Raw genomic sequence first — 21806 nt, 5'->3', positions numbered from 1 at the left:
GTTCGTAGTTCCACAGACCCGATTTCATCGGTTCATGGGGGATCGTTTTCATGTCGCCTCAGCGGAAGCCATGGGCCACCGACTCTTCACCCAGCTGAGTATATATCAAATTGTCTTAAGATGTCAACAAAACTGTCAAGAATCAACCACCCCAACCAGCACACCAGCCGGCGATTTCTTCCATGGAGACAGTAACCCTGCCATGCCCGTGAACTCCGAACAGCTCTGGGCACCGTACATACAAAAGGCAGGCCAGGATATGTTTGCAGGCAGGGGGTGAAACCCAGGTTGTATCACACGCCAGCATCCCACCAAATGAGTACTCGGGCAGCCCATTCTTGTTAGGTCCGGCTGCCCCAACACTAGGGTGATTTGCTGTAACTGATTCGGGACGTGGGAAAGAGTCGCGATATACAGACAAGGTAAATGTAGGACAGCTGCAATTCCAGGCACGCAGCCGAACCTCGTACCCCTTTTCTTGCTCGCGAGTGGGAGGTCTAGTCGACGAAGCATCTGGAGATGAAGGCGGTGCCGAGGCAGATATCACGAGGAAAATATCCTCGGGCTCCAACCGGGCTGTGGGCGTGTCTGGGTTAGATGTTGTAGCATCGCATTGGTTCATGCGCATAATCTGGCGCACGAGTTTGCGGTCAAGGATATCAAGAGCTGGGAGGAAATCGTTGGGGAAGAGACAGTGCAATGTCAACATCAATGGTTTCAGGCTTGTCGGTAATGCCGACAATCCGGGAAAGGCCTGTGGAATCTGTGTCTGGCCCTGGTGCCCGAGTTGATATTGAGCTAATTCTGTGATTAGGCAATCGACAAAGGTTCTTGTGTAGGAGATGGAATCCATTGTGGGAGCAGGAAGGAAAAGGGCAACGAATCACATTGAAATATCGAAACTGAAGAACTCGCAGATATACAAAACAAAAATAAGAACTACCCCAACGCATAATCACTTCACAAATCACTTCTTCGCCTTTCTACTCACTGATTCCCTCAGTCGCTTCCATGTCCCGGCCTTCTTCTCTACTTTGGCCACGGGTGCTTTCCTGCTCTTCCCCTTGAGTCTGTTATAGTGCAACCCTTGTGTTTCCAGATCCAGCACTACTTCCCCAGTTGAATCGGTCACAGTGAGCTCCAATAATCCTCGCGCCTGTTTCCATTCCAGGAATTGCTCAAGTTTACCCTTGTTTCCATCATCTCCATCATCGTCTCCATCATCATCTCCATCATCATCTCCATCATCATCATCCCCTCTGTGCTTCCTCTTCTGTCCCCTCTTCTGTCCCCCCTTCTCTCCCTTCTCCCTCTTCTCCGCCTCCAACTTCTCTTCCCTCTGACTCATCCACTTCTCCCATTCCTTAAGCCGCGTCTGCTCCGAGCGAGCCACATAGGCATCGATAATACCTGGAACCATCCCACCCATCAACTCCGACACTGATTGAGCTGCCTCCTGACTCAGCTCTAGCAGTTGTGGGCCCTGAGTGACTGGGCCCTGAGTGACTGGGCCCTGAGTGACTGGGTCCTGAGGAACTGCGGTCTGAGGAACTGCGCTCTGAGGAACTGCGCTCTGCGTATTTTTCTTCCGAGTCTCTCTCGGGATCTGAGCGGCCCTAATTTGTGGTTTTTCCGCCTCTGGACGGGGGTCGATGTCCATGGAATCCCGAACATCTTCTGTGTCCGTCAGTTCCAACTCATTTGTGGGTAGCCGGCGGTATGCGTAGATATATGACTCGACAAGGTGATCCGGTTCAGCTCCAAAATCTTTCTTGTCCCAGCCCTGGGTATACTTGTCATCGATCAGTGTCCATTCGTCTGATCGACCTTTGACACCGATTTTGTAATGTCCGTGTGTCATGTCCGAGCCTTGATGCATGATCACCGAGGACAGTTTGTAGCGAACGGTTTCGCGCGCTGTACCATGGCGCTCATCGACATAACTCTTCTTAATAGTGAGCGGATCGCTGAGTTGTACTTGGTCATCGATCTTTTTGCCTCTTGCGCTGATGCGGTTGAGTTGGATGATGAGTACCTCGGGGAAATTTCCAATCTGTTCTTGGGATATCCGGCGGTTTCCACATGTGGCGCAGGTTCCAATATCATCTTCATGTTCCATATGCCTTTTAAGGGCTTCACTCAAATCCGGATTGCTTGATGACTTGCTGTTATGAGGGAACCTTAGTGGCAAGCACACCTGTGTTCGTGTGGTGTATTTTGGCCCACAAGCATTGTTGCCAACGCATTTTGTGACATCAATGATATGTATCTGGAAGATATCTTCCAAGTCCCCTCGGCTGCGGTTCAAAGTCAGTCTGTGTCATGAATGGGAGGAGACGAGGAAACATACAACATAGGCTTAACACATTGGTGGATCTGGCTGAAAACTGCTTCGATGTACTCTGCCGGGTCTTCTTCAGTTTGCGGCCCGGTGAGTGATTTCCAATCGTTCAAAAAGAGAGCCGATATCCTTTCAAGGGCGGTAGCGCAATCCTGTTGTTTCCAATATCTCTCAAAGAGAGTATAAAGATGACATACTTTACACGAGGCCGGACCTGTGAGAGATGAGCTGCCAAGGTTGCAAATATAGCCCCTGGGTGCATGATGATGCTTATACCAAATGAGCCAGTTCATGAAGACTGGCAAATGTAGAAGCATTTGGAAGGTGACATTTCGATAGCACTGAGCACTCGAGTTCACAAATCCTGTGTTGCTCTCTCTAGGCACTCGTGGGATCCAGTATTTGGGAGTGGGTGTCTGATCGTTAGAATGGATGCGGTCAAGGGAGGATAGAGAGACCTACTCTCCATGTCATTAGCAGGGATGACGGTTCTTCCTCCTCGTCGCCCACTTCTTCCTCCAAGAATTCTTCCTCGAACTCTTCACCTTCAACCTCATCACCTTCTTCTTCCTCTTCCTCTTCTTCCTCTTCTTCCTCACCCTCTTCTTCTTCCTCGCCCTCTTCTTCTTCTTCTTCTTCTTCCTCGCCCTCCTCGCCCTCCTCGCCCTCCTCACCCTCCTCACCCTCCTCACCCTCCTCACCCTCCTCACCCTCCTCACCCTCCTCACCCTCCTCACCCTCCTCACCCTCCTCGCCCTCTTCTTCTTCCTCGCCCTCCTCGCCCTCCTCACCGTCTTCTTCTTCCTCACCGTCTTCTTCTTCCTCGCCCTCTTCTTCTTCCTCGCCCTCCTCGCCCTCTTCTTCTTCCTCACCCTCTTCTTCTTCCTCACCCTCCTCGCCCTCCTCACCCTCTTCACCCTCCTCACCCTCCTCACCCTCACCCTCCTCAAACTCCTCAAACTCTACATCCTGCATCTCCTCATCTTCATACTCGGGTCGAGATCCAGGTATGTTATCCTCAAATGCTTCCGCCATTGTTGATATAATGTAAGGTGAAATGAATATAATATGCCAGTGTGTCCGTCTTGAATTAATCGAGGGAATCGCAGTTTAATTTATCTTCTATGAAGAACGTGTGCACTGCGAAGGATTTTCATTATCGTCTGCTCTAAAGAAAGTGCCGCGACTGAGATTCTTTGAGGCAGATTAGAGCCAGTGAATCTCGCCATCTGAGAATTCCGAAATGAAAGAAAATCGAAGCTCAGTCGAGTCCAGATACATTCATTCAGACTCGGTCTTATTTTTTTCTTTCATAGGCTCCCAAAGCATACATCCCACTCGAGTAGAATTACTTTCTATACAAAGAAACTTCCTTTGAGAGAGAAGTGTCTGCTCAAGTCTCCGTTTCATCTCGATCTATAAATAAGTACAACATCTTACCAACCGCTCAAAGAGAAATCACCAAAGGGAGCAAGGGGAGACAGGGTAAAGAGGGGACAGGGAGGGGAAGAAAAGAAGGGGGAAAAAAGGGCCAGGGAAAGAAGAAGAGCAAAAGCAAAAGCAAAAGCAAAAGCAAAAGCAATAGCAAAAGCAAAAGATGAGAAGTGCAATAAAAAAAGAGGCCGTCGAGCCAAATCTCCAGGACTGCACATCGACTGCATCCCTACACAACATAGTACCCCTACGACCTATATGAAGTATACATGGAGATGACGGCATTTCCACTCGAGGATTGGATTCTCAATGTCACTTATTATTTGACATCCTATATATACTCCGTACTCCGTAGAACCGCGTGAGATGGAAATGCCATAAACTGGTTTTTGCCAATAGAAACTAGTTTATAACAAGTTTCAGATAGGAAAAGAGTAGCAACTGAAAGATGCTGATTGGGTGGCCATCTCCAGATAGATCCGGCCGAAAGCTCCCCATTTATTGTCCGGGATTTGCATATCGTTTTCTCCTCATCCACTTTCCCCCTTAGCACTTGCCCCGTAGTCGCGAGTATTGACAGCAGCGTTCGCGTTTATCTGCCACTTCAGGGTACGGGATGAGTGGAACCGAAATGCGCACTCAGGTCCAGTGATTGATGATCCAATCATAACGCATCAGAAATGTATCATGGGGACGTGAAGAGTGAAGGCGTGCAATACGGAGCACCACGTACTCCGTACGCCGTAGGTTGTATCTTGTAGAGAAACCTCAGCGCCACCAGCTCTTCGGCCGCTACCACTTAAGTCATAGTCGCGATGATCCAACGTTTGCCCCTCCGACTCCACACCGTTAGTTATTGGCTGAGCCGGTTAGCCTTTTTTGCCTTCAGCTGGCACCGTTAACCTGCGCGTATCATCAGGCTTTCTCTTCCCGCGTCTGACTAGGTCCTCGAGGCGTCACCGCCTCATTCTCCTGTTTTCCTGATCGTCGCCTCGGAGATAATCCGGGTATTGGGTCTAAGCAGTATTGCCTGACTCGCCCCCCGGTTGCTCCAAACGGATCACAAAGCCGTAGCTGCCGAACGGGATGGTCATGTCTGTGCTGGCCCCGAAGCTAGAGAAGGTAGCGATCGTCACGAACGTTGTCGTACGAGGATGATCCACTTACGACATACATGTTCGACGGGCTCGTTCTCTCTCTCTCTAGTTGCCTTATTTTTATTTTTATTTTTTATTTTTTTTGCCTTCGGGAAAGTTGATACACCAACTGCTCTGTAGACGAGATTGGAGGGGCGGATGGTTGAACAAGAAGAGGCATAGCTCGCTGATCTCAGTGCATTGACTGAACGGGTGTTTCAGGCCAATTGATCGTCGTTTCGGAGAGCAAGAGGAAAAGAGGAAAAGGGAAATCGATACTATAAGGAGAGAGCATAACAGGCACATCCAAAGTTTGTAAGATGGCCCCGAGGAACTGTTCGATCTAAGCATGTGCCCGGTTTCTGGGTCCAACGGCCACGAAGATTTAGTACAATACTCATGTATCTCTCTGTGTGTACTACTCCGTCCTCCGTCCTCCGTTGCCAATTAACGGGAAATTGAGACCCACCGGTCCCTTAATCTGCGTGAACATGTCCCCGTCGTTCAAGAGATTATAGGAGTCCTTCAGACGTTAGTCCGGGTCTTCAGACATTATCAGGGGAACGGTAAATTACGATTAATCTTAAAAAAACTAGAGCCAGAAGGTTCTGGGAGGAATAGGATTCTGGACCCGACAGATCAACTGGGTCCAATTTTACAGGGGTCTGGATTCAGGCACTGGGCATTGGTATGGGGAAACCAAAGAAGAAAAGAAAAACCAAAGAAAAACAAAAAAAAACAAAAAAAAAGAGAGAGAAAAGAGAAAAGAGAAAAGAGATGATCTACAGTATGACAGGATCGTATTAGATTCTGGAAGAGTGGCCAATTCCTGTGTACTCCGTCCTCCGACGTAGCCCTCTATATACGTTATAGCTATATGTATAGAGATGGACTCTGTGCAGATGAAATTATCCCGAGAGTCGGGAACCCGGAATATAGCCCCGCCCCAAAAGAAAAGAAAAGAAAAAGAAGAGCAAGGGGGGAGAAAAATCCCCGACTGGTTCCCCTAAGGTACACTCCTCCCCGCCGTTACGATCTGGAACTTTTAGTTGCAACGGTTAGTGTCTGGGCCGGAGAAGACCGCTCATTTAACAAAAGGGTGATGCGGGTCCCCGATTTAATTTTAATTTGATTATTCTCGGATGCTCTGATGCTCTGATATATTTAGCATTAATTACCGTTTGATGCCCCTCTTCCTGAGTCATTATGAAACTCTGCAGGTCATATCAAACCTTTCCGATAGCTAAAAGAAGAGAAAGGAGCCAGAGTCCTACAATGGATGGAGTACAGCAGCTAGAGTCTCCTCGAACCCTACTCCGTAGAGAACGAGAACTACAACATATACATCTCGAGAATAAAAAAATGCCCTAAAAAAAAAGCCATGAGGGGGAACTGACCGCTTGATCTTTAATTAAAACCTGTGGATATTATTTTTACTTTATTTTACAGTAACCACATTACCCTTATTATAGTCCCGGTCTAAGACTCTCTTCTCCTCTCTTTCTCGGATAGGTAGCTTAGGATCAGCTGTCACTTCCAAGTTGATCGTTTGTCGTTTCATCTTCAACGTTCTGGCCTTCTAGACTCGACCTGGGATGCTTCACCATCTGGGCTTTTCTTCTCCCCCTCCCCTTCAAACCCTAAGTCATCTCTCTCTTCGAATCAACCCTGAGCAGATTTCAGTTCTGTGAACCGGCCATCACATCCTGCTCTCGCCCATTCTCTTCGAGACTTCAACTCGGTTCTCTGTTTGCTTTGGGACAAGAGATCCGATACCTCCTCCCCTCCTCTCCAAAACCAAACCCCCCCCCCCCCCCCCGAAATAATCAAGCTCCAGAGCAAAAAAAAACGAAGTCGACCTGGGTTTGATTTTCCTTAAGTGTGGACGTTGATTATTCTGTCATTGGGAAAAGACTGGGATCACGAGCACTTTCCGTCTTTTCTGTGGCCTTTCCCCCTCCAGTGGAGGATCTCCTGCTGCCTCTGTTTCTATACTATTCACTGGTCTTCATCCGCGCATATGATTGCGTTACAAAATCGGCCTATATTGCCTCCTGCCAAAGTGGATATCTCACTGCTACTCAAGCCCCAAGATGAGGAGGAAGCCGCCCCAAGTTTGAACACCGGGTACCCGCCCAGAACGATAGGGCCACCACTAGGCTTGGGTCCCATGATGACTATGCCAGGTCCGGCTGCTATGGCCATGCCACCCTTGACTAAGACTGGTCCCTCGGGTGCTGCTAAGCGCCTACAGCCCTCACATACAGCCGAATCTCCTGCAAAGAAGCAGTCCAAATGGTCGCCAGATGAGGATGCTTTGATTATTGAACTGCGTGGCAGTGGCATGAAGTGGGAAGACATCAGCAAACGACTACCCGGCCGCAGTGCCATCAGCTGTCGTCTTCATTATCAAAACTACCTGGAGCGCCGAAGTGAGTGGGACGAGGACAAGAAAAACAAGTTAGCCCGTTTATATGAGAGGTAGGTCTAAAGATGCTAATGTCGGAAACAACCCGCTGACCCTGAACTCATCTACTAGATTCAAAGCCGAAATGTGGTCTAAGGTTGCGGAGGAAATGGCTATCCCATGGCGTGCCGCTGAGGCCATGCACTGGCAGCTAGGGGAGCAGGAAATGGCTCGCCGCGCGGGTGTTGTGCCATTTTCACTTTCCAGCGCTGCCATCGATCCCCCTACCACCAGAACGCGCCGCGCCAGCACCTCTCTATCCCGGCCGAGGAAAGGCTCTTCCTCCCGCGCAATCCCAGGCCATCTACCTGGTCTTCCACCCCAGCTTCCGTCCCTTGAAGAGCTCACTGCAGGCGTTCCTGCCTACGCGCCTGCCCCCCCGCCCCCAAGAGAGTTCTATGGAATCGGTCGACCGCCAGAGATGGGAATCCCCCCGCCAGGTCTCATGGGCCCTCATCTTGGCATGCCTCCTCGAACCATGCCCTAGGATGAGATGACGATGAAGATGACGCCTAAACGTCTTTCCTTGAGTTTGCTCCCTTGTTCTTTTTCTTTTTCTTTTTTTTTTTTTTTTGCCCTTCATCTTTTTGTTTTCTTTTGTCTTTGTTACGAATTGCATAGCGCCGGGTTTGGAGGTATATCGTGATTTGTGGGGGTGGTGAATCGTATAGATGATTCCTACCCCTCGGTGTTGGTTGGGTTATTTTCCTTTGTTTGCAGAGATATTGGCGGGGCCAGCAATGTGGATTGGTGTGTTTTTCAACGACTCCGAGGCTGGCTCTCGGAGCGCATGTCACACATTTCAAACGTCATAAGCTGTCTTGGGGGTCGCGATAGCCCACCAATTATCCTTCTCGTACCCGGATTCCAGGACACGACCGCCGGCATTGTCGATGTCACGTTCCAGCTCGCCCTCCGTGTACAGATGGTAATAACGATGAAAGGTCTGGGGTTGATCACCCTTACGAACCCAGGGTACCATTCGATCTTGCTCATCTCCCTTGTCCCAACCTCTCCGGCTGTCCTTTTGCTCAAGAGCCCAGGCATAGATCAGGATCTTTCCGCCCTCTTGCGACTTTGAACCGTGTTTCACGGTTCGCAAAATCTCGGCGACGGCTTGGACTCGCCGAGCCGGAGTAGACAGATGATGCACTACCGCGATCGAGATTGCAAAGTCAAAGCTCGCATCACGGTGTGGGAGGTCTAAAATGTCGGCCACCACGGTCGAATGCGGCTGATGCTGCAAGGCAATCCGGGCCAGGTTTTCAGATCTGCCATCGGGTCAGACTCAGGCTAAGATGTAAGGGATATCCAGGACGAGCGAATGAAATCCCAAGAAAATACAGCAGTCTATAGAAAACCCAAAAATCAAAAATCAATATTATTATGACATACCTATCGGAGGCAATGATAAAGACATCTCGATTAACCATCAAGTTCTTGCCATTACCACATCCAACATCTAATCCCACTGCTCCTGGTGTTAGATCTGTAAGGAACCGCTCGACTATTGGCCACGGCTGGGGAAGTCGTTAGTTTGGATCAGCGAGTTGAAGTGGGGGTCAGTTCTCACACACCTTGTAGCGGGTGGCGGAGAAATGCTGAGCGATCTCCTGATACACCTTATGGACGTTTTGTTGCTCGTATGCTTCGCCTGCCTGTTGGGATGCCATGGTGCTTTTGTTGTGACAAGGGTGGGAACTGGTGAAGGTGGAAAAGTTCAGGCGAGTTGAATATCACGTGTCTTTATCACTTCGGGGAGATTGATATCATGTTATGTGCTATAATTATTGCTATATATGGGTATATGTACTCTGTACAGTTCGATGGATGGTTCAAGGACTCCGTAGATCACTTGTGCCTACGTTTGGTCTGAAATCATTGACAGTTGATGCACTGGACATGTCTCTCCTGTCTCCTTTCTGTTTTTGACCCCTCTATTACTGTGGAGTCATCTCAAAGTGCATACCTCAAGTAGGTACTACTCTGTATGTATGTATAGATTAAATTGGGAGAACGTTTTTTTTCCCCCTCCTTCAATACCTACGCCACTGTCCTTCATTCATCTCATCAATCATTTGATATGATTTCTGGGTCAAAGCCTGGAGTTATGTGCACGAACTTTAGTAGAAAAGAGGGCTAACGTCCACATTGAATTGTTATTATTTGATAGTACCTAGGTAGGTATTACAATGGATAGATCATTGTTGACTGGTTCAATCGATGATATAGTATGGAGTACATGTACTCTGTAAGTACCTTCGTAAGCCACGCGAAGCAATGCCTTGGTATACATATACATACATAACATACATACATACATGTACTATATCAAAATCTTATTTTATTTGACCTGAGACCTTCCAGTTCGACATCTTAATCGGGCAATTGCTTATCGGGGAAAAACAGAGCCAAGAAGGGAATTCCTTTCTCTTCTGTCCTACATGATGTTGGTATCATTTGTCGGTTCTATTCTCGACTGTAACCCAGTGCCTCCAGGGCTCCCGTGGGGGACATGCTGACTAAGGACCACTTTTTGGAGATCCAAAGAGACATTCCTTTTCTTGCCCCCAGGAGAGCACAAGATCAATTGTAAGTACTGTTTGATATGTTCAAGGATCATCCTATTCGCTTATCTAGACCATCGACTGTGCACTTGTCATCCAGTGCCATCAAGCTGCCCTGGCAACTGCGCATTTCCTATGAACCCCTCAGGGGAATCTGATACAATAATTCCGAAATGGCGCCGAATATATAGTCTCTTTCTCTTTCTTTTGTTTTGCTTGTTTTGATTACCTGGAAAACTACATACTATTCGAACCAGCTGCCTTATTTGGATTTTCTCTCAATGCCTCACACCCTGCTACCCAAAGAACATGCTCCCACAATGGCCAAGTCTGACACTGCTTTCCAGAAATACGAAAAGACACAGAAGATACAGACAAAATGGCATTTCAGCCTACCCCGATGGATATCTCCGTCATCATCACCAATGCGGCTTTAGCCAAGCCCGGGAACTCAGAGCCCCGATTCTTGACTGAACGTCGCATCACTCCCACCTGGACGGTGATGCAGGTTAAGGCAAAGCTAGAGACTATGACAGGCATCCCACCAGGCAGTCAGCGCCTGCGGGTGAAGGTGCCCGGTCGACCTGACCAATGGGCTGATGAAGACGATCGCCTTATTGGGGATTGGGGATTGGTGAAGGGGTCAGAAATCGAGGTTTGTTCAATCTTTCTTTCCTTTCTGTCTTTTCTCAAACACTGCCATGCCTGCTGAGCCGTTTCCTTTGGATTGGGTTGAGAGGACAAGTAGGTCATGCCGCAATTGGGATTACATGCTGATCTATATCCTCCTAGGTCAATGACAGCCGTCCGCAAACCATGCGGGCTAATTTTACCGACCTTTCATCAGTCGAGAAATATGTGCTGCCAACTGAAACATACGAGGCCCGGTCGGATTCTGTATTGGCCTGGAAAAAGAACCAGAAATTGGGGCGTTTTGATCCTAAGGCCCCATCGCCCGAAGAGGCTCTGCGCCACCAAGTTGAGAAAGATCAAGCGGAGGTTCAAACGAGAGGTTCGTTCAGACCAGTATCTTATTGATTTGTCACTCATCTGATGCGCTTTTGATAGGAATCGCTGTTGCTAAACGGGCTATTATTCTGCCTTCGTCTCCACCGCATATTCGACGCGGAACCATTCGTTTCGTTGGACCTGTTCCGACTATCCCGATCACCGGTCCAGGTCGCGAGCTGCAGCAGAATGCCGAACTTTCGGCAGATCTCCAGCCAATTTGGATCGGGATCGAACTTGATGAGCCGATGGGGAAGAATGATGGTAGTGTAGGTGGAAAACGCTACTTCGAGTGCCTCAGTAACATGGGCGTCTTTGTGAAACCCGAAAAAGTCGAGATTGGGGAGTTTCCCCCGTTGGGTCTAGATGACGACCTGGATGATCTAATGGAGGAGATTTGATATGTTGTCTCATTGTCAAGTAAAGATGGGATTGTGTGCTTGAAAAACGCATACAATTCGATATTTCCGAATAAATGAGGAACTGTTTCCTAGCTTCTCTTACTCTTCCATCGCCATCTGTCACGAGATACTGCATGCTAACCAGAGAAACAGGCGGAAAAAGAAACGCCGAAGTCCTTGGTAATCGCGTGAAACAAATCGCTGAAGAACGAATAACAATAATAAATGACATTCAGACGCCCACAACATAAAATTTCAGGGTATTCACGTAATCGAAGAGAGGTGTCATGGCGCGTTGTCAATGCCTACTAACATAGGAACAGGAGTAAATGGCAGAGGTGATGGAACTGGTCATTTACCGGTCTTCTTCTGTTTGCCCTTGGGACGACCCTTGGCTTTCCTAGCAGGGACAGGAGCAGAAGGTTCAGGAGCGGTATCAGCCTCAAATTCGCTCTCAGGACCAACATCCTGGGACATCTGTGGTGCGTCATCCTCATTCTCGTTTCCACCGGGGACGCAACCCTGCGTGAAGAAAAGCCGGGCTTCTTTTTGATGGGTATTTGCAAAGCTGTAATAGTTACCTAGGAAGGAAGTCCTGGTGTCAACGAACTGATACAAATCGAAATGACACAGGGAAAAAGAGACATACCACGAGGAACTTGGAAAACACAACCCTTTCCTGCACTAAATTGAACACCAGAGATATCAACTTGGACACGTCCATGACAGACATAGAAGACCATGTGCATTTTCTTTGAGTTTTTTGGTTTCTTGACTCCGTCAGGCGGAAGCTCCACAACCCCAGACCCGATGAAAGACGAACTAAGCAGCTTCGCAAATCGAAATGTTGAATCTTTGACCTCTCTTGTCTCAATTCCAGAGGGCGCATATGCGATATCTGTGAGAAATACAGATTTAGTAAAAAAATACCAAAAGTGATGCGGTTGCAGTTCATACCCAGAACTTCCTCTTCCTTTGAACTAGCCTGGGCCCTGGCGTCCCATTTGAGAGTGTAGCCATGGAGAACACCACCTTCCTTCTCCCAGAGATCAACATCTTCATCCTCGTCCGAGGATTCGTCATTCCGCTTCTTTGACTTGGATTTGTGGGATGCTGGACGCTTTCCCTTTTTTTTGTTCTTCTTTTCAGGCTCCTGCTCCTCGGTGCGAATGACCTCCTTGATGGTTGAGAGAGGGTATCGATGTCCCTCAGCAGCCTCGCCGTCGCCAAATACGCACCGCTCATTGCGCCAATACGCCAGTGGCCTGACAGACACCCGCCCAGATCTAGTATGAGTCGCATTGTTATCGGTAGGAATTTCACGTTTGAGAATATACAAGCTTCGGCCTTTCAAGGGGCCGGTGCGGTTGGCGTAATTTTCAACCACTCGATCTAATTCTGGCTCCAAGGGCTCGCGCACTGGTGGCGATTCTTTGGCGGTGTTCCGCTTTTTGTTAGGCCTGGGGTTAGTATCTTCTTCCGTGTTGCGACGGTGAGACTTTGGACGCCCGCGTGGCGCAGGAGATTTCGTCCGGCTATGTTTGGTCTTGGTGGTTTTTGGCGTACTCTTATTCGCAGACTTGTTCACAATGGCTTCTGCACGAGGCGGAGTCGTGCCAGCCGCTGATAGATTATCGGTATGATCATGCTGATCTAGCTCTGGAGAGTTAGGCAACTCCTCTGCCACACTTGAATCAGAATCAACGTTCAAGCTGTCACCGAAATCTTGTTGTACTGCGGCGAACGCATTCTCGTCGCCGTCGACGTCGGAAAAGTCTGAAAAGTCATGTACGGCTGTTGGTTCGGGTTTTGCTCCCTGTTGTGCTTTTGTTGCCGATTTGTGTTGTATGCCATTCCTCTGGGTCGACCGTCCCACATTCACAGAGCGAGTAGATAGGGAGAGAAGGATCTTGCCGCGATTCTCCCTGCACGCCTGTTAACCCTTTGCCATCGGACGGGCTGGACGACTCAAGAAGATCCTGTGGGTCTGGTGTCGATTGTAACGCAGGAGACCTCCGCGGAGATCCAGTAAGGCCGGCCTTAATCGGTGACCGTATAGCAGATGGAGGAGGAAAGGGGATACGTGAGCTGTTTGTACTCTTGAGGAAGTCCATGGGGTCCGGCGCATTGCCTATGGGGTTGAATTAGCACGCACTGAGTTGGCAATTGGAGAAAAGACTAGGTTGGCACACCTTCATCTATAGACATGCCCTCAGATCCAACTGAAGAGTCATTTTCTGCGTCTTCAAAGCCATTCAACCTGACAGGCGACTTTTCAGGAGATGAGAAAAGGCCATCTACCTCTTCCATTCCATGCTCGTCGCGTCGACCCTCTTTAAGGGAGATACCAGTGCGCCTAGATATATTGCCTACATTAGTATAGAGAGATTCTGGTGTGCTATATTGAAAATTGACGGTGGCATAACGACTCACCTTCCCTTGGTTCCCACATTGGAGTAGTCGAAGTCGCGGGCCTTTCCGGGCCCTCGTGCCATATTGAAAATTGAGCACCAAGTTTAGTAAAATGGCAATCAATGGTCCAGCTCCAAGATAAGTAGATATTTGAACAAGACAAGCAAGGGCCGAGCGAGACATAAAGGTGGAGGGGAGGAATGCGACGGAATTTGGGCGGGAAGAGCAACACGCGCCCGCCCGCTAATCCCGAACGGTCGACGCGTTGCACACCTACCTTACTGAGCATCCGGAGATCCTTCCCTCGTTTCTCTCAGCTCTTCAAGGTTGATAATACTCTTCAGAATTTAAATGCCTACCATGACCGATGATACTCCCGTCAATCCTCCCCAGGAATCGTCCACCTTTATTCCCCCTAGTGTGATCCCAGCACACCTTCTCTCCGGCGAATCCTACGCGTACTATACCCCATGTCCTAGCGCAATTACGCCCCAAGATACTTCACCCATCGCCCGTGATACAATTGGAAGCACACCATGCGTCTTGGGGGTGGATGAGGCCGGCCGTGGTCCAGTTCTAGGCCCAATGGTCTATGGTGCCTTCTATCTTCCTCTTGACCTCCACCACTCGCTCTTGACCGAGCAGCACAGCTTCGACGACAGCAAAGTTCTTACCCCTGCAGTGCGAGCAAACTTGATGCATCTCTTGAATACACCGGGAGATTCGTTGTTTGAGTGCTGCGGATATGCGGTCAAGGTACTTTCGGCCCGTGACATCTCTTCCGGCATGATGAGATCACCCACTGCAGTATACAATCTGAATGCCCAGGCCATGGATGCAACGGTGGAGATTATTAGGGGGGTAGTTGAAGACCGTGGAGTGGATGTTCGCGAGGTGTACATTGACACAATCGGTAACCCCGCTACATACCAGCAGAAATTGGAGCGAATATTCCCATCTCTCAAAATCACAGTGGCAAAGAAAGCGGATTCATTGTATCCATGTGTCAGCGCCGCTAGTGTGGCGGCTAAAGTGACGCGTGATGTTGCACTCGAAGTCATGTACAAGACTATGCTTCCGACTGAGCAGCCCCTGGACCCAGCACCTGAGACTTGGGGAAGTGGCTATCCTTCAGACTCCAAGTGTGTCAACTGGCTTCGACGCAACATGGATCCTGTGTTTGGTTGGGGCAACGAGTGTCGGTTCAGCTGGGGCACAGTGAAAGAGATGCTTGAAATGAAAGGAGGAGCACGAGTCGACTGGCCAGTCGAAGAGGAGGAAAATGCCCCTCGGTTAGATGGGTTTTTACTATCATCAGGCACCGGGAAAAGCACAAACAAGGATGGAATACGAGGTTGGTATGGCCATAGGCAGAATGAGATTCTCTAAATGCGAATGCTCCGTGCAATAGAATTAGACATGATAATAAAACATTAATGATACCCTTGGGCTAGCTTGGCAAGGCAAAGCATAGCAAGAGCGAGAGAAGAAGAGGAAGGAGAAGAAAGAGAAATTGCCGGACTGCAAATGTCGTGAATGAAGAAAGAAAGAGAAAAGAATCATGCACAGAAATATGGGTATCATGGGTGAAGGATATCTGAGCACATCCATGGACATTCACAGCGTGGCAGTCGAAAAGTAAAAGTTGTCCCAGAGATATTCATAGTCTTCGACAACGGTGCCCACCAAGTCCAATAATGGCTTGCCGTTCATCTTGCTAGTTACACTGTGTAGCCAGGACCTGTTTCACACTGTTAATTTTTGAAAACGCAACTCAAGAGTCAGCAGGGATCCTTACTTGGTGATGTTTTCATAGAATGCGCCTCGCATGATCCACCAACCCATTGACCACCCACGCTTCTTCAGTTCCTCTCGTTCAAGACCCGTCAGTCCTCGAAGACCACCAGCGACCCTTTCGCGGAAGTCACGCTTTGCGAGTTGGCGGCAGCCATACTCCATCCCGAATCCAATGAGCCACGGCCGCCAGCTTCGCTTGTCACCACTCCATTTTTGCATTGCCATCGCGTAGACGACAGGTCGAAGAATGTACAGGATTTCAGCTACTTGCCCTTGCCCAGTTGCCCGGTGAAGAAGTGCTTTTGGGGGTTTGATATCATCCGCCGTGAGAACTTTGGAGATGAGATAATTCGACACGTCTTTAACATCGGGTAGAGACGGAAGCGACATTCCCGTACGAGGCATCGTCCAGCTCAAGTCTGAAGAACGCTCACTCATCGGTGTGTCCATTCCATTCCAGTTTCCCTGATGATCCTGCTCTTCTGTCGTTCTTGGATCTACCTCGCGCTCTGGGAGTGGAGGGCTGACGAGGGGCCTGGAATTGGTCAATCGCAGAAGAAGCAAGCGGCAGACTGCTTTGGCAAATTCGATAAAGACAACCACGCGCCAACGTGTTTTCTGGCCGCGCCTTCGCGCCGCCATTTCCCAGAGAAGCTCGGTGTATTGGAGCATTTGTAGCGCAAGCGCTACTCGGTGATACAAGGAGGAACGAGATGTCCAATATTTGGTATACCGGGAATGGGGAGTGGGGGGCAGCCGAGGAACAGTCAGTGGAAGCTGATCAATAACTCGCGAAACAAGAGAATCATGGTATAAGGATAACAGCTGGACACCGGAGTGTACTGAAAGGGTTATTAGCAATCGCGCTCAAGTATAAGTGCAATGTTACACTCACCGCATTCTGAGGGTATCTCCGATTCACGGTATCGTCCTAGTGAGCCAGAATCGTTAAAACGTCCAACAGCCGAAATGTCCCGAAGGAAGACTTACCTGGGATGATATAAGTCAAGGACCTCAGCGCAGACTCGACTTGACCAACCGAACTGGCATTCTTGGTCACAAAGTCCTCATATATCGAAAGCCATTTGGATGGTTGTAAGGCCGCCTGGGGTATTGAATTTGCAGTATTGCGAACGGATTCCATCTTTATTTTTCAGCATGGCGAGATAGCTGGGGGAGACGAGATCCGGGGAGGATGAGGTAGTAGGGGGCACGTGGTCCCGCATTTGCCGGGCCGAGGTTCGGTTTGAAAAGCACTGACCATCTGGCTACACCCTACATCCCTACATCCTACATCATATATCATACATGCATTGAGGATTCCTTCGCTGTCAACCCCAGCAATTTGAACTGGAATTTTAGTGGCTGATTTAAAAAATCATCATTGTATACAAGAAAGGAAGATGTAGTCATTTGGCATTGGAACTGGCAGGTATAAACACAGTTGAAAGACAGTTGGAACAACAGTTCAATAGGCTGTTGAGAAAGGAGGTTGAAAATACCATCGACCTCATGTTATTTCAGACAAGCCCCATAAGGAGGACTGTGCTCAACTGGGAAATGATGCGAAATCCCTTGACAGTTCTCATGAAAAAAAGGAGGGGGGGGGGGGGGGGGGGGCAGTTTACCCTACTACCTACATAAGGTGCCTACCTATGTACCTAGGTAGGTACATGTAGGTAGTCAGTCGCTGTTACAATGTACCTAATGTACAACATAAAACATCAATGTGAACATAAAGTACACATCAAATCATAGCTTTCGTTCCCTAATTGACACCATGAGGTCTAAATATCCAAATATTTGGGGCCAGCCCCTACACCCAGCCTGTTTTATTCATCTGCCCATGTCCATATTCCTCCAGGACGCATGGCTTCTCGATATCGCTCTTCCACTTTCTCTCGCTCAAGTCTCTGCGCAGCTTCACGATCATCTTCCACCTCTTGTGTGTCTGGCATGTCAGTGCGCCAGAACCCAGGAGGAGATTGAGCCCGCTGGTGAGTATGTCGATGTCGTCCATACTTGTTGGCCAAGACTCTCGCCTTCGCTTCCACTAGGAGGTGATCGCGTTCCGTTTCGCTCAAATTTTGAAGTAATTGTAGATTATCTCCCATGAATTCTCGGAGAATCTCCCCATCTTCTTCTTGTTCCGTTCCAAGCTTACTAGGGAGACCCCCAAGACGGGCCATACCTCGGAACCGATCCCCACAGCATCCTGGGCGAGTACAGCCTGATATGCATTTACGGTCGTCCTTTCTCCGAACAACTGTATCATATGCATAATCAAGCCCTTCATTTCTAACTGGGTTGATTTTGAAGTGTTCCAACCCGAGGCAACGAAGAGGTCTTGCCCTGAAAGGTTCGTCATTGGGATCTATATTAGGGGCCATTTGACTCGATGTCTCCATAGTCGTTTGATCACACTGGGGTGTCCGATTGGTACTCGTTGAATTTGATATGGAAAGTTTAGTTGAAGAAGGAAGTGGTGATTTTGAGGGTGCTGATCGTTCTAGAAGATTTTCTAGACGCTTCTGTGCGATCTCACACTTGAAGTTGGCGTTCGGCGGTCGAGAATTGATATTGGAGCTAATTCTTTCAGACAATTGTGAGTATGTCGCATCATCACCGTCTTCGGCCAGGGCTGGTATACCACGTCGCTCCAAATCTCCGAGGCTTTTCGAGCAAGACACTGGCGTGGAGAATTTGGCTAGGCGTGTATTGTCGTTAGCTGGTTGGAGTATGGTTGATTGTTGGGATATTTGCTGGCCTGGTGGAACGCCCTTTGAGTGATGTACATCATTTGTAGTTTTCTCCGAATCCCAAGTGTTCGCAAAATAGACATCTCGGCGGGGTTTTGGTTTCATGGGTGTTCGTATTGTGTCACCTATCTCGTCGAGATCTTGTGTGCTCTCAAATGGCCGCTCACTGTGGCCCACAAGATGTTGAATTGGACTTGATGATAACATCTCATTTTTGACAACCGCAAAGCACTTTGAGCCCATGTCTGCCTGCTGGCTGGCGACAGTATTCCTACCGGAAACTTTCGGTGAAAGCCTCTGGCTCGTCGGCTGCGGGTGGACATCAGGCAGAATGACATTTATCCCGGAAGAATCGGAGGGTTCTGAACCAGATAGAGGGGACGTAGACTGAATAAGTGCTGGCTCTGGTGTTAGGATATGTGCTGTTCTTCGCTTATCATCTTCAGCTTTCACGGCTGCGTTCACCTCATCTGCACTGGTCCTCTTGGGTGATGGTCTGACATTCATGACTGGGAAATCTGGGCACTCCTCTCTTGGACGCTTCCTGGAGGAGCTATGGGTGGCCTGCGAGTGTTGTTTGTCAACATGCTCAGAAGTGGAACTTAGCACTCTGCGAAATTTGACTGGTTGACCATTGAGAACGAGTGAAAATTCTTCGCGCTCTAGTTGCTGATCCCATCGTCGTAGCTTTTTTTTATGCTGCAACACCCGGGATTTGAGACCGGCCCAAGTTTGGATGAATGTCTGTAAATTTGTATAGAGCGCAGTGTATTTGGCCTCGACTCGTTTCTGGTAGTTCTGGATTTGGGGATGATCATCTTCCAGGATATTCGCCCATAGGCTTTTCGGATCGAAATCAGTCTCCAGATTGGCGTATCTCCGGGGAAGTTCAAGATCCCGTGGATTAACCTCATACTGTTGTAGCTCACTCTGGAGTACGGCGATATCATGCTGAAGCTGCTGGATTTTGATATCCTTTTGGAGAGACAATGACTCTTTAATTTCTGCCTCTTTGACAAGCGCATCAATATGTAGTTTCATGTGCTTGTAGGCATTCTCGAAGGAGACCTCATAAGCAGTTGCCATGGCAGCCTGGAGCTCTTTGATAACTTCCATTGTACGGAGTGGATTCTCTGCTTTACTATTGAGTGATGAGTCGGGTTATGAGACAAAGGTTGGAGTGATTTCAAAGCCGTCGACGTCCCGTGGAGAGACACAACCTTAACGCGAAGACGCGTCAAAACCAAATTAGCACACGTGAGCTTATCTGTGATAAGGATCTCCCACAGTCAACTCCACCTCCAGTGACCCTCCACTTTTGCTCAGTGTCACTCCGGGCGTCCACAATGAGCTCTCTGATCAACTTTGATAAGCCCCTTGTGTACCCTTAGCTTGAGACATAATGTCAAAACGAGACAGAGACAATTATGACCCTAATGTACGGCAAAAGCGTCTATGTACTCGAACCAATGTTGGGCCTGTTGATCGTCTATCTCGTTTAAGCAATGAGCTACTCCTCCATATCCTCTCATTTCTACCAGTCCCATCTTTAAACGTGTGTCAAAGGTACACTGAATCTCTTGTCTTTGGTATCATATGCTCTTCACAGTTTCGCTGACTTACTGTCATAAACAGGTTGTCCCATCGTTTCCATGCCCTTGGTGGAGACTCCGAGCTATGGAAAAGGCAATATTACTCGCAATGGGTACGACCTCGTGCTCGCCGGCTTGCAAACTCCAGACGCAAAACTATTCCAGTCAAGGCAGATTATTCACCTAAGGTTGCAACGTGGTTTGATCATGAGCACCTGTTACAGGAGGGCAATTGGAAACGGCAGTACCGACTCCGGCATAATTGGTCCAAAGGTTTATGTCGGTTGACTGAGATTGAGTTCCTGCAACCGCCATGCCCTCCTACGCTAGTCAAGTTCTGTGCTGGGGTTGTCTTCACGGTGGACTCGGACTACGGGCTCCGTGCTTGGGCCACAAGGGACTCGGCGCGTTGTCTAGCAAGTGTCGTTTTGTCACCAGATGTGGCCCCAACCGCTCTGGCAGTGAGCCATATCCAAGACAAGATTGAGATCTCAGTTGGACTGGAAAATGGCCACTTCAGTCTCTTCGTCTTGAATCTTCGAACATCGGAGCTAGAATTGCAGTCCTCTCATGTCGGCTCCTCTGATGCTGCCATAACAGCAATGACTCTTTCATCGCCGTACCTAATGGTAGTATCTCAGCACAAAGCTTTGACATTATACAATCTGCGATGTGACAGTCACCAGGTTTTGAGAGCCGCCGATACCTCTAAGCCTAAGCCCCGTCAGCTTGCATCTCTCAAAGCAGATAATATCGTTCCACCCATGACGCTGTCCCTCAGAGTTTCGCCCTTTGGCATCGTTGCTACTATTGTGTATAGCTTCTTCCACATTGGCTGTGGGTGGTCTTTGGGAATTCAAGAATTACGTCTAGGAACAGATGGCCAACAACTTGATTCGCGGTTGGCTACGACAGTGGATGCCCAACATGGCTTGAGACCATTGCAATTTGGAAAGAGGCGATCTTTCGCAGCTGAGTCAGTTGACGATCTAGAATCCCCTATTGCCCTCGGGGCACCATCGATTTTACACCAGAAGCCGCCAACCTCCATGTCCTACTCCCATCCATATTTGCTAACCTCACATGCCGATAACACGCTGTCGATGTACCTTGTGGTATCTACCACCGAGAGTTTATTCGTCCAAGCTGGAAAGCGGCTTTGGGGCCATACCTCTTCCGTATCTGCTGTTCAAGTGACTAATCGTGGGAAAGCTGTCTCGGTAAGCTCCCGAGGAGATGAGATTCGAATTTGGGAGCTAGAGATGGCACTATCTTCTTTAGGCAACCGCAAAACTCTGAAAGACGAGAACAGTGTTCAGCTCAACCCCGGAAATAAGCAGGCTGGGGAGTTGGACCAGGGGCTTGTGCCGGATACGATCTGCTGTAATCCCAGCATCCGACAAGAAATGTCTCGAATGCCAGGATACATCGGGTTTGACGACGAACGCGTACTTCTCCTTCGAGAAAAAATCGGGGGCATGCAGTTACTTGAGTGTTACGACTTCACCTAAGATTCCGACTCAAGGGCATGACAAATGAGGTATGCCAATTCTTTTCTTTCCCAGCCAAACACCAAAACTAAGGCCCATCATAGCGCAAGGCCTGTGACATAGGATTTAGCGCCGAGGTCGGTGGTCGAGGGGTAGCACAAGGTACTCAACCCACTTGGACTGGGGACCCTGGCCGAACAGGGATTCTATAAAAGTGGCGATGGTCCTTTGTGTTGTCTTATTTCACTTCCATCTCTTCAGTCCTTTTGAGGGAACTTCACCCGGATTCTTCAAAGGACTCAACCCTCCTATCCCCCAACACCTACATGTAGGCCTGGCCTGTATGTAGCAACATGGAGAACTTGAAAGATCCAAAAAAAAACATGCGATCGCATGCTCTGA

The 21806-nt window shown here is 48.8% G+C and overlaps 11 protein-coding genes across 11 annotated transcripts; 4 read left to right on the top strand and 7 right to left on the bottom strand.

Moving 5' to 3' along the window:
* Positions 1-142: 142 nt before the first annotated feature.
* Positions 143-853, bottom strand: N7457_001067 (uncharacterized protein; the record flags this gene model as incomplete). The annotated part of the gene is made up of 1 exon (XM_057172113.1): positions 143-853. The coding sequence occupies one exon, from the start codon at positions 851-853 to the stop codon at positions 143-145; it is 711 nt and encodes a 236-aa protein (XP_057036016.1).
* Positions 854-967: 114 nt separating this feature from the next.
* Positions 968-2119, bottom strand: N7457_001066 (ubiquitin carboxyl-terminal hydrolase; the record flags this gene model as incomplete). The annotated part of the gene is made up of 1 exon (XM_057172112.1): positions 968-2119. The coding sequence occupies one exon, from the start codon at positions 2117-2119 to the stop codon at positions 968-970; it is 1152 nt and encodes a 383-aa protein (XP_057036015.1).
* Positions 2120-2779: 660 nt separating this feature from the next.
* Positions 2780-3376, bottom strand: N7457_001065 (uncharacterized protein; the record flags this gene model as incomplete). The annotated part of the gene is made up of 1 exon (XM_057172111.1): positions 2780-3376. One exon carries the CDS (start codon positions 3374-3376, stop codon positions 2780-2782), a length of 597 nt encoding a protein of 198 aa, XP_057036014.1.
* A 3555-nt stretch (positions 3377-6931) lies between these two features.
* N7457_001064 (MYB DNA-binding domain protein) lies at positions 6932-7865 on the top strand (the record flags this gene model as incomplete). Its single annotated transcript, XM_057172110.1, has 2 exons — positions 6932-7392; positions 7451-7865. 2 exons carry the CDS (start codon positions 6932-6934, stop codon positions 7863-7865), a joined length of 876 nt encoding a protein of 291 aa, XP_057036013.1.
* A 315-nt stretch (positions 7866-8180) lies between these two features.
* N7457_001063 (tRNA (carboxymethyluridine(34)-5-O)-methyltransferase) lies at positions 8181-9051 on the bottom strand (the record flags this gene model as incomplete). Its single annotated transcript, XM_057172109.1, has 3 exons — positions 8181-8649; positions 8774-8898; positions 8956-9051. The coding sequence occupies 3 exons, from the start codon at positions 9049-9051 to the stop codon at positions 8181-8183; spliced, it is 690 nt and encodes a 229-aa protein (XP_057036012.1).
* Positions 9052-10324: 1273 nt separating this feature from the next.
* Positions 10325-11354, top strand: N7457_001062 (TBCB family protein; the record flags this gene model as incomplete). Its single annotated transcript, XM_057172108.1, has 3 exons — positions 10325-10600; positions 10738-10957; positions 11014-11354. 3 exons carry the CDS (start codon positions 10325-10327, stop codon positions 11352-11354), a joined length of 837 nt encoding a protein of 278 aa, XP_057036011.1.
* Positions 11355-11705: 351 nt separating this feature from the next.
* N7457_001061 (Cupin domain protein) lies at positions 11706-13849 on the bottom strand (the record flags this gene model as incomplete). Its single annotated transcript, XM_057172107.1, has 6 exons — positions 11706-11935; positions 12004-12252; positions 12312-13279; positions 13311-13485; positions 13547-13710; positions 13788-13849. 6 exons carry the CDS (start codon positions 13847-13849, stop codon positions 11706-11708), a joined length of 1848 nt encoding a protein of 615 aa, XP_057036010.1.
* A 277-nt stretch (positions 13850-14126) lies between these two features.
* On the top strand, positions 14127-15155 carry N7457_001060 (ribonuclease H2 catalytic subunit RNH201; the record flags this gene model as incomplete). The annotated part of the gene is made up of 1 exon (XM_057172106.1): positions 14127-15155. The coding sequence occupies one exon, from the start codon at positions 14127-14129 to the stop codon at positions 15153-15155; it is 1029 nt and encodes a 342-aa protein (XP_057036009.1).
* A 228-nt stretch (positions 15156-15383) lies between these two features.
* On the bottom strand, positions 15384-16707 carry N7457_001059 (peroxisomal membrane protein PEX16; the record flags this gene model as incomplete). The annotated part of the gene is made up of 4 exons (XM_057172105.1): positions 15384-15507; positions 15565-16405; positions 16459-16494; positions 16554-16707. 4 exons carry the CDS (start codon positions 16705-16707, stop codon positions 15384-15386), a joined length of 1155 nt encoding a protein of 384 aa, XP_057036008.1.
* A 688-nt stretch (positions 16708-17395) lies between these two features.
* N7457_001058 (SAE2 C-terminal domain-containing protein) lies at positions 17396-19438 on the bottom strand (the record flags this gene model as incomplete). Its single annotated transcript, XM_057172104.1, has 1 exon — positions 17396-19438. One exon carries the CDS (start codon positions 19436-19438, stop codon positions 17396-17398), a length of 2043 nt encoding a protein of 680 aa, XP_057036007.1.
* A 286-nt stretch (positions 19439-19724) lies between these two features.
* Positions 19725-21425, top strand: N7457_001057 (WD domain protein; the record flags this gene model as incomplete). The annotated part of the gene is made up of 2 exons (XM_057172103.1): positions 19725-19888; positions 19958-21425. The coding sequence occupies 2 exons, from the start codon at positions 19725-19727 to the stop codon at positions 21423-21425; spliced, it is 1632 nt and encodes a 543-aa protein (XP_057036006.1).
* Between the last annotated feature and the right edge of the window lie 381 nt (positions 21426-21806).

This window comes from Penicillium paradoxum, assembly GCF_028828445.1.
Source record: "Penicillium paradoxum strain IBT 22861 chromosome Unknown utg000002l_segment0_segment0, whole genome shotgun sequence".
Lineage (NCBI taxonomy): Eukaryota > Fungi > Ascomycota > Eurotiomycetes > Eurotiales > Aspergillaceae > Penicillium > Penicillium paradoxum.
The sequence above is the reverse complement of the archived record's forward strand: the minus strand, read 5'-3'. Positions and strand labels throughout refer to the sequence as shown.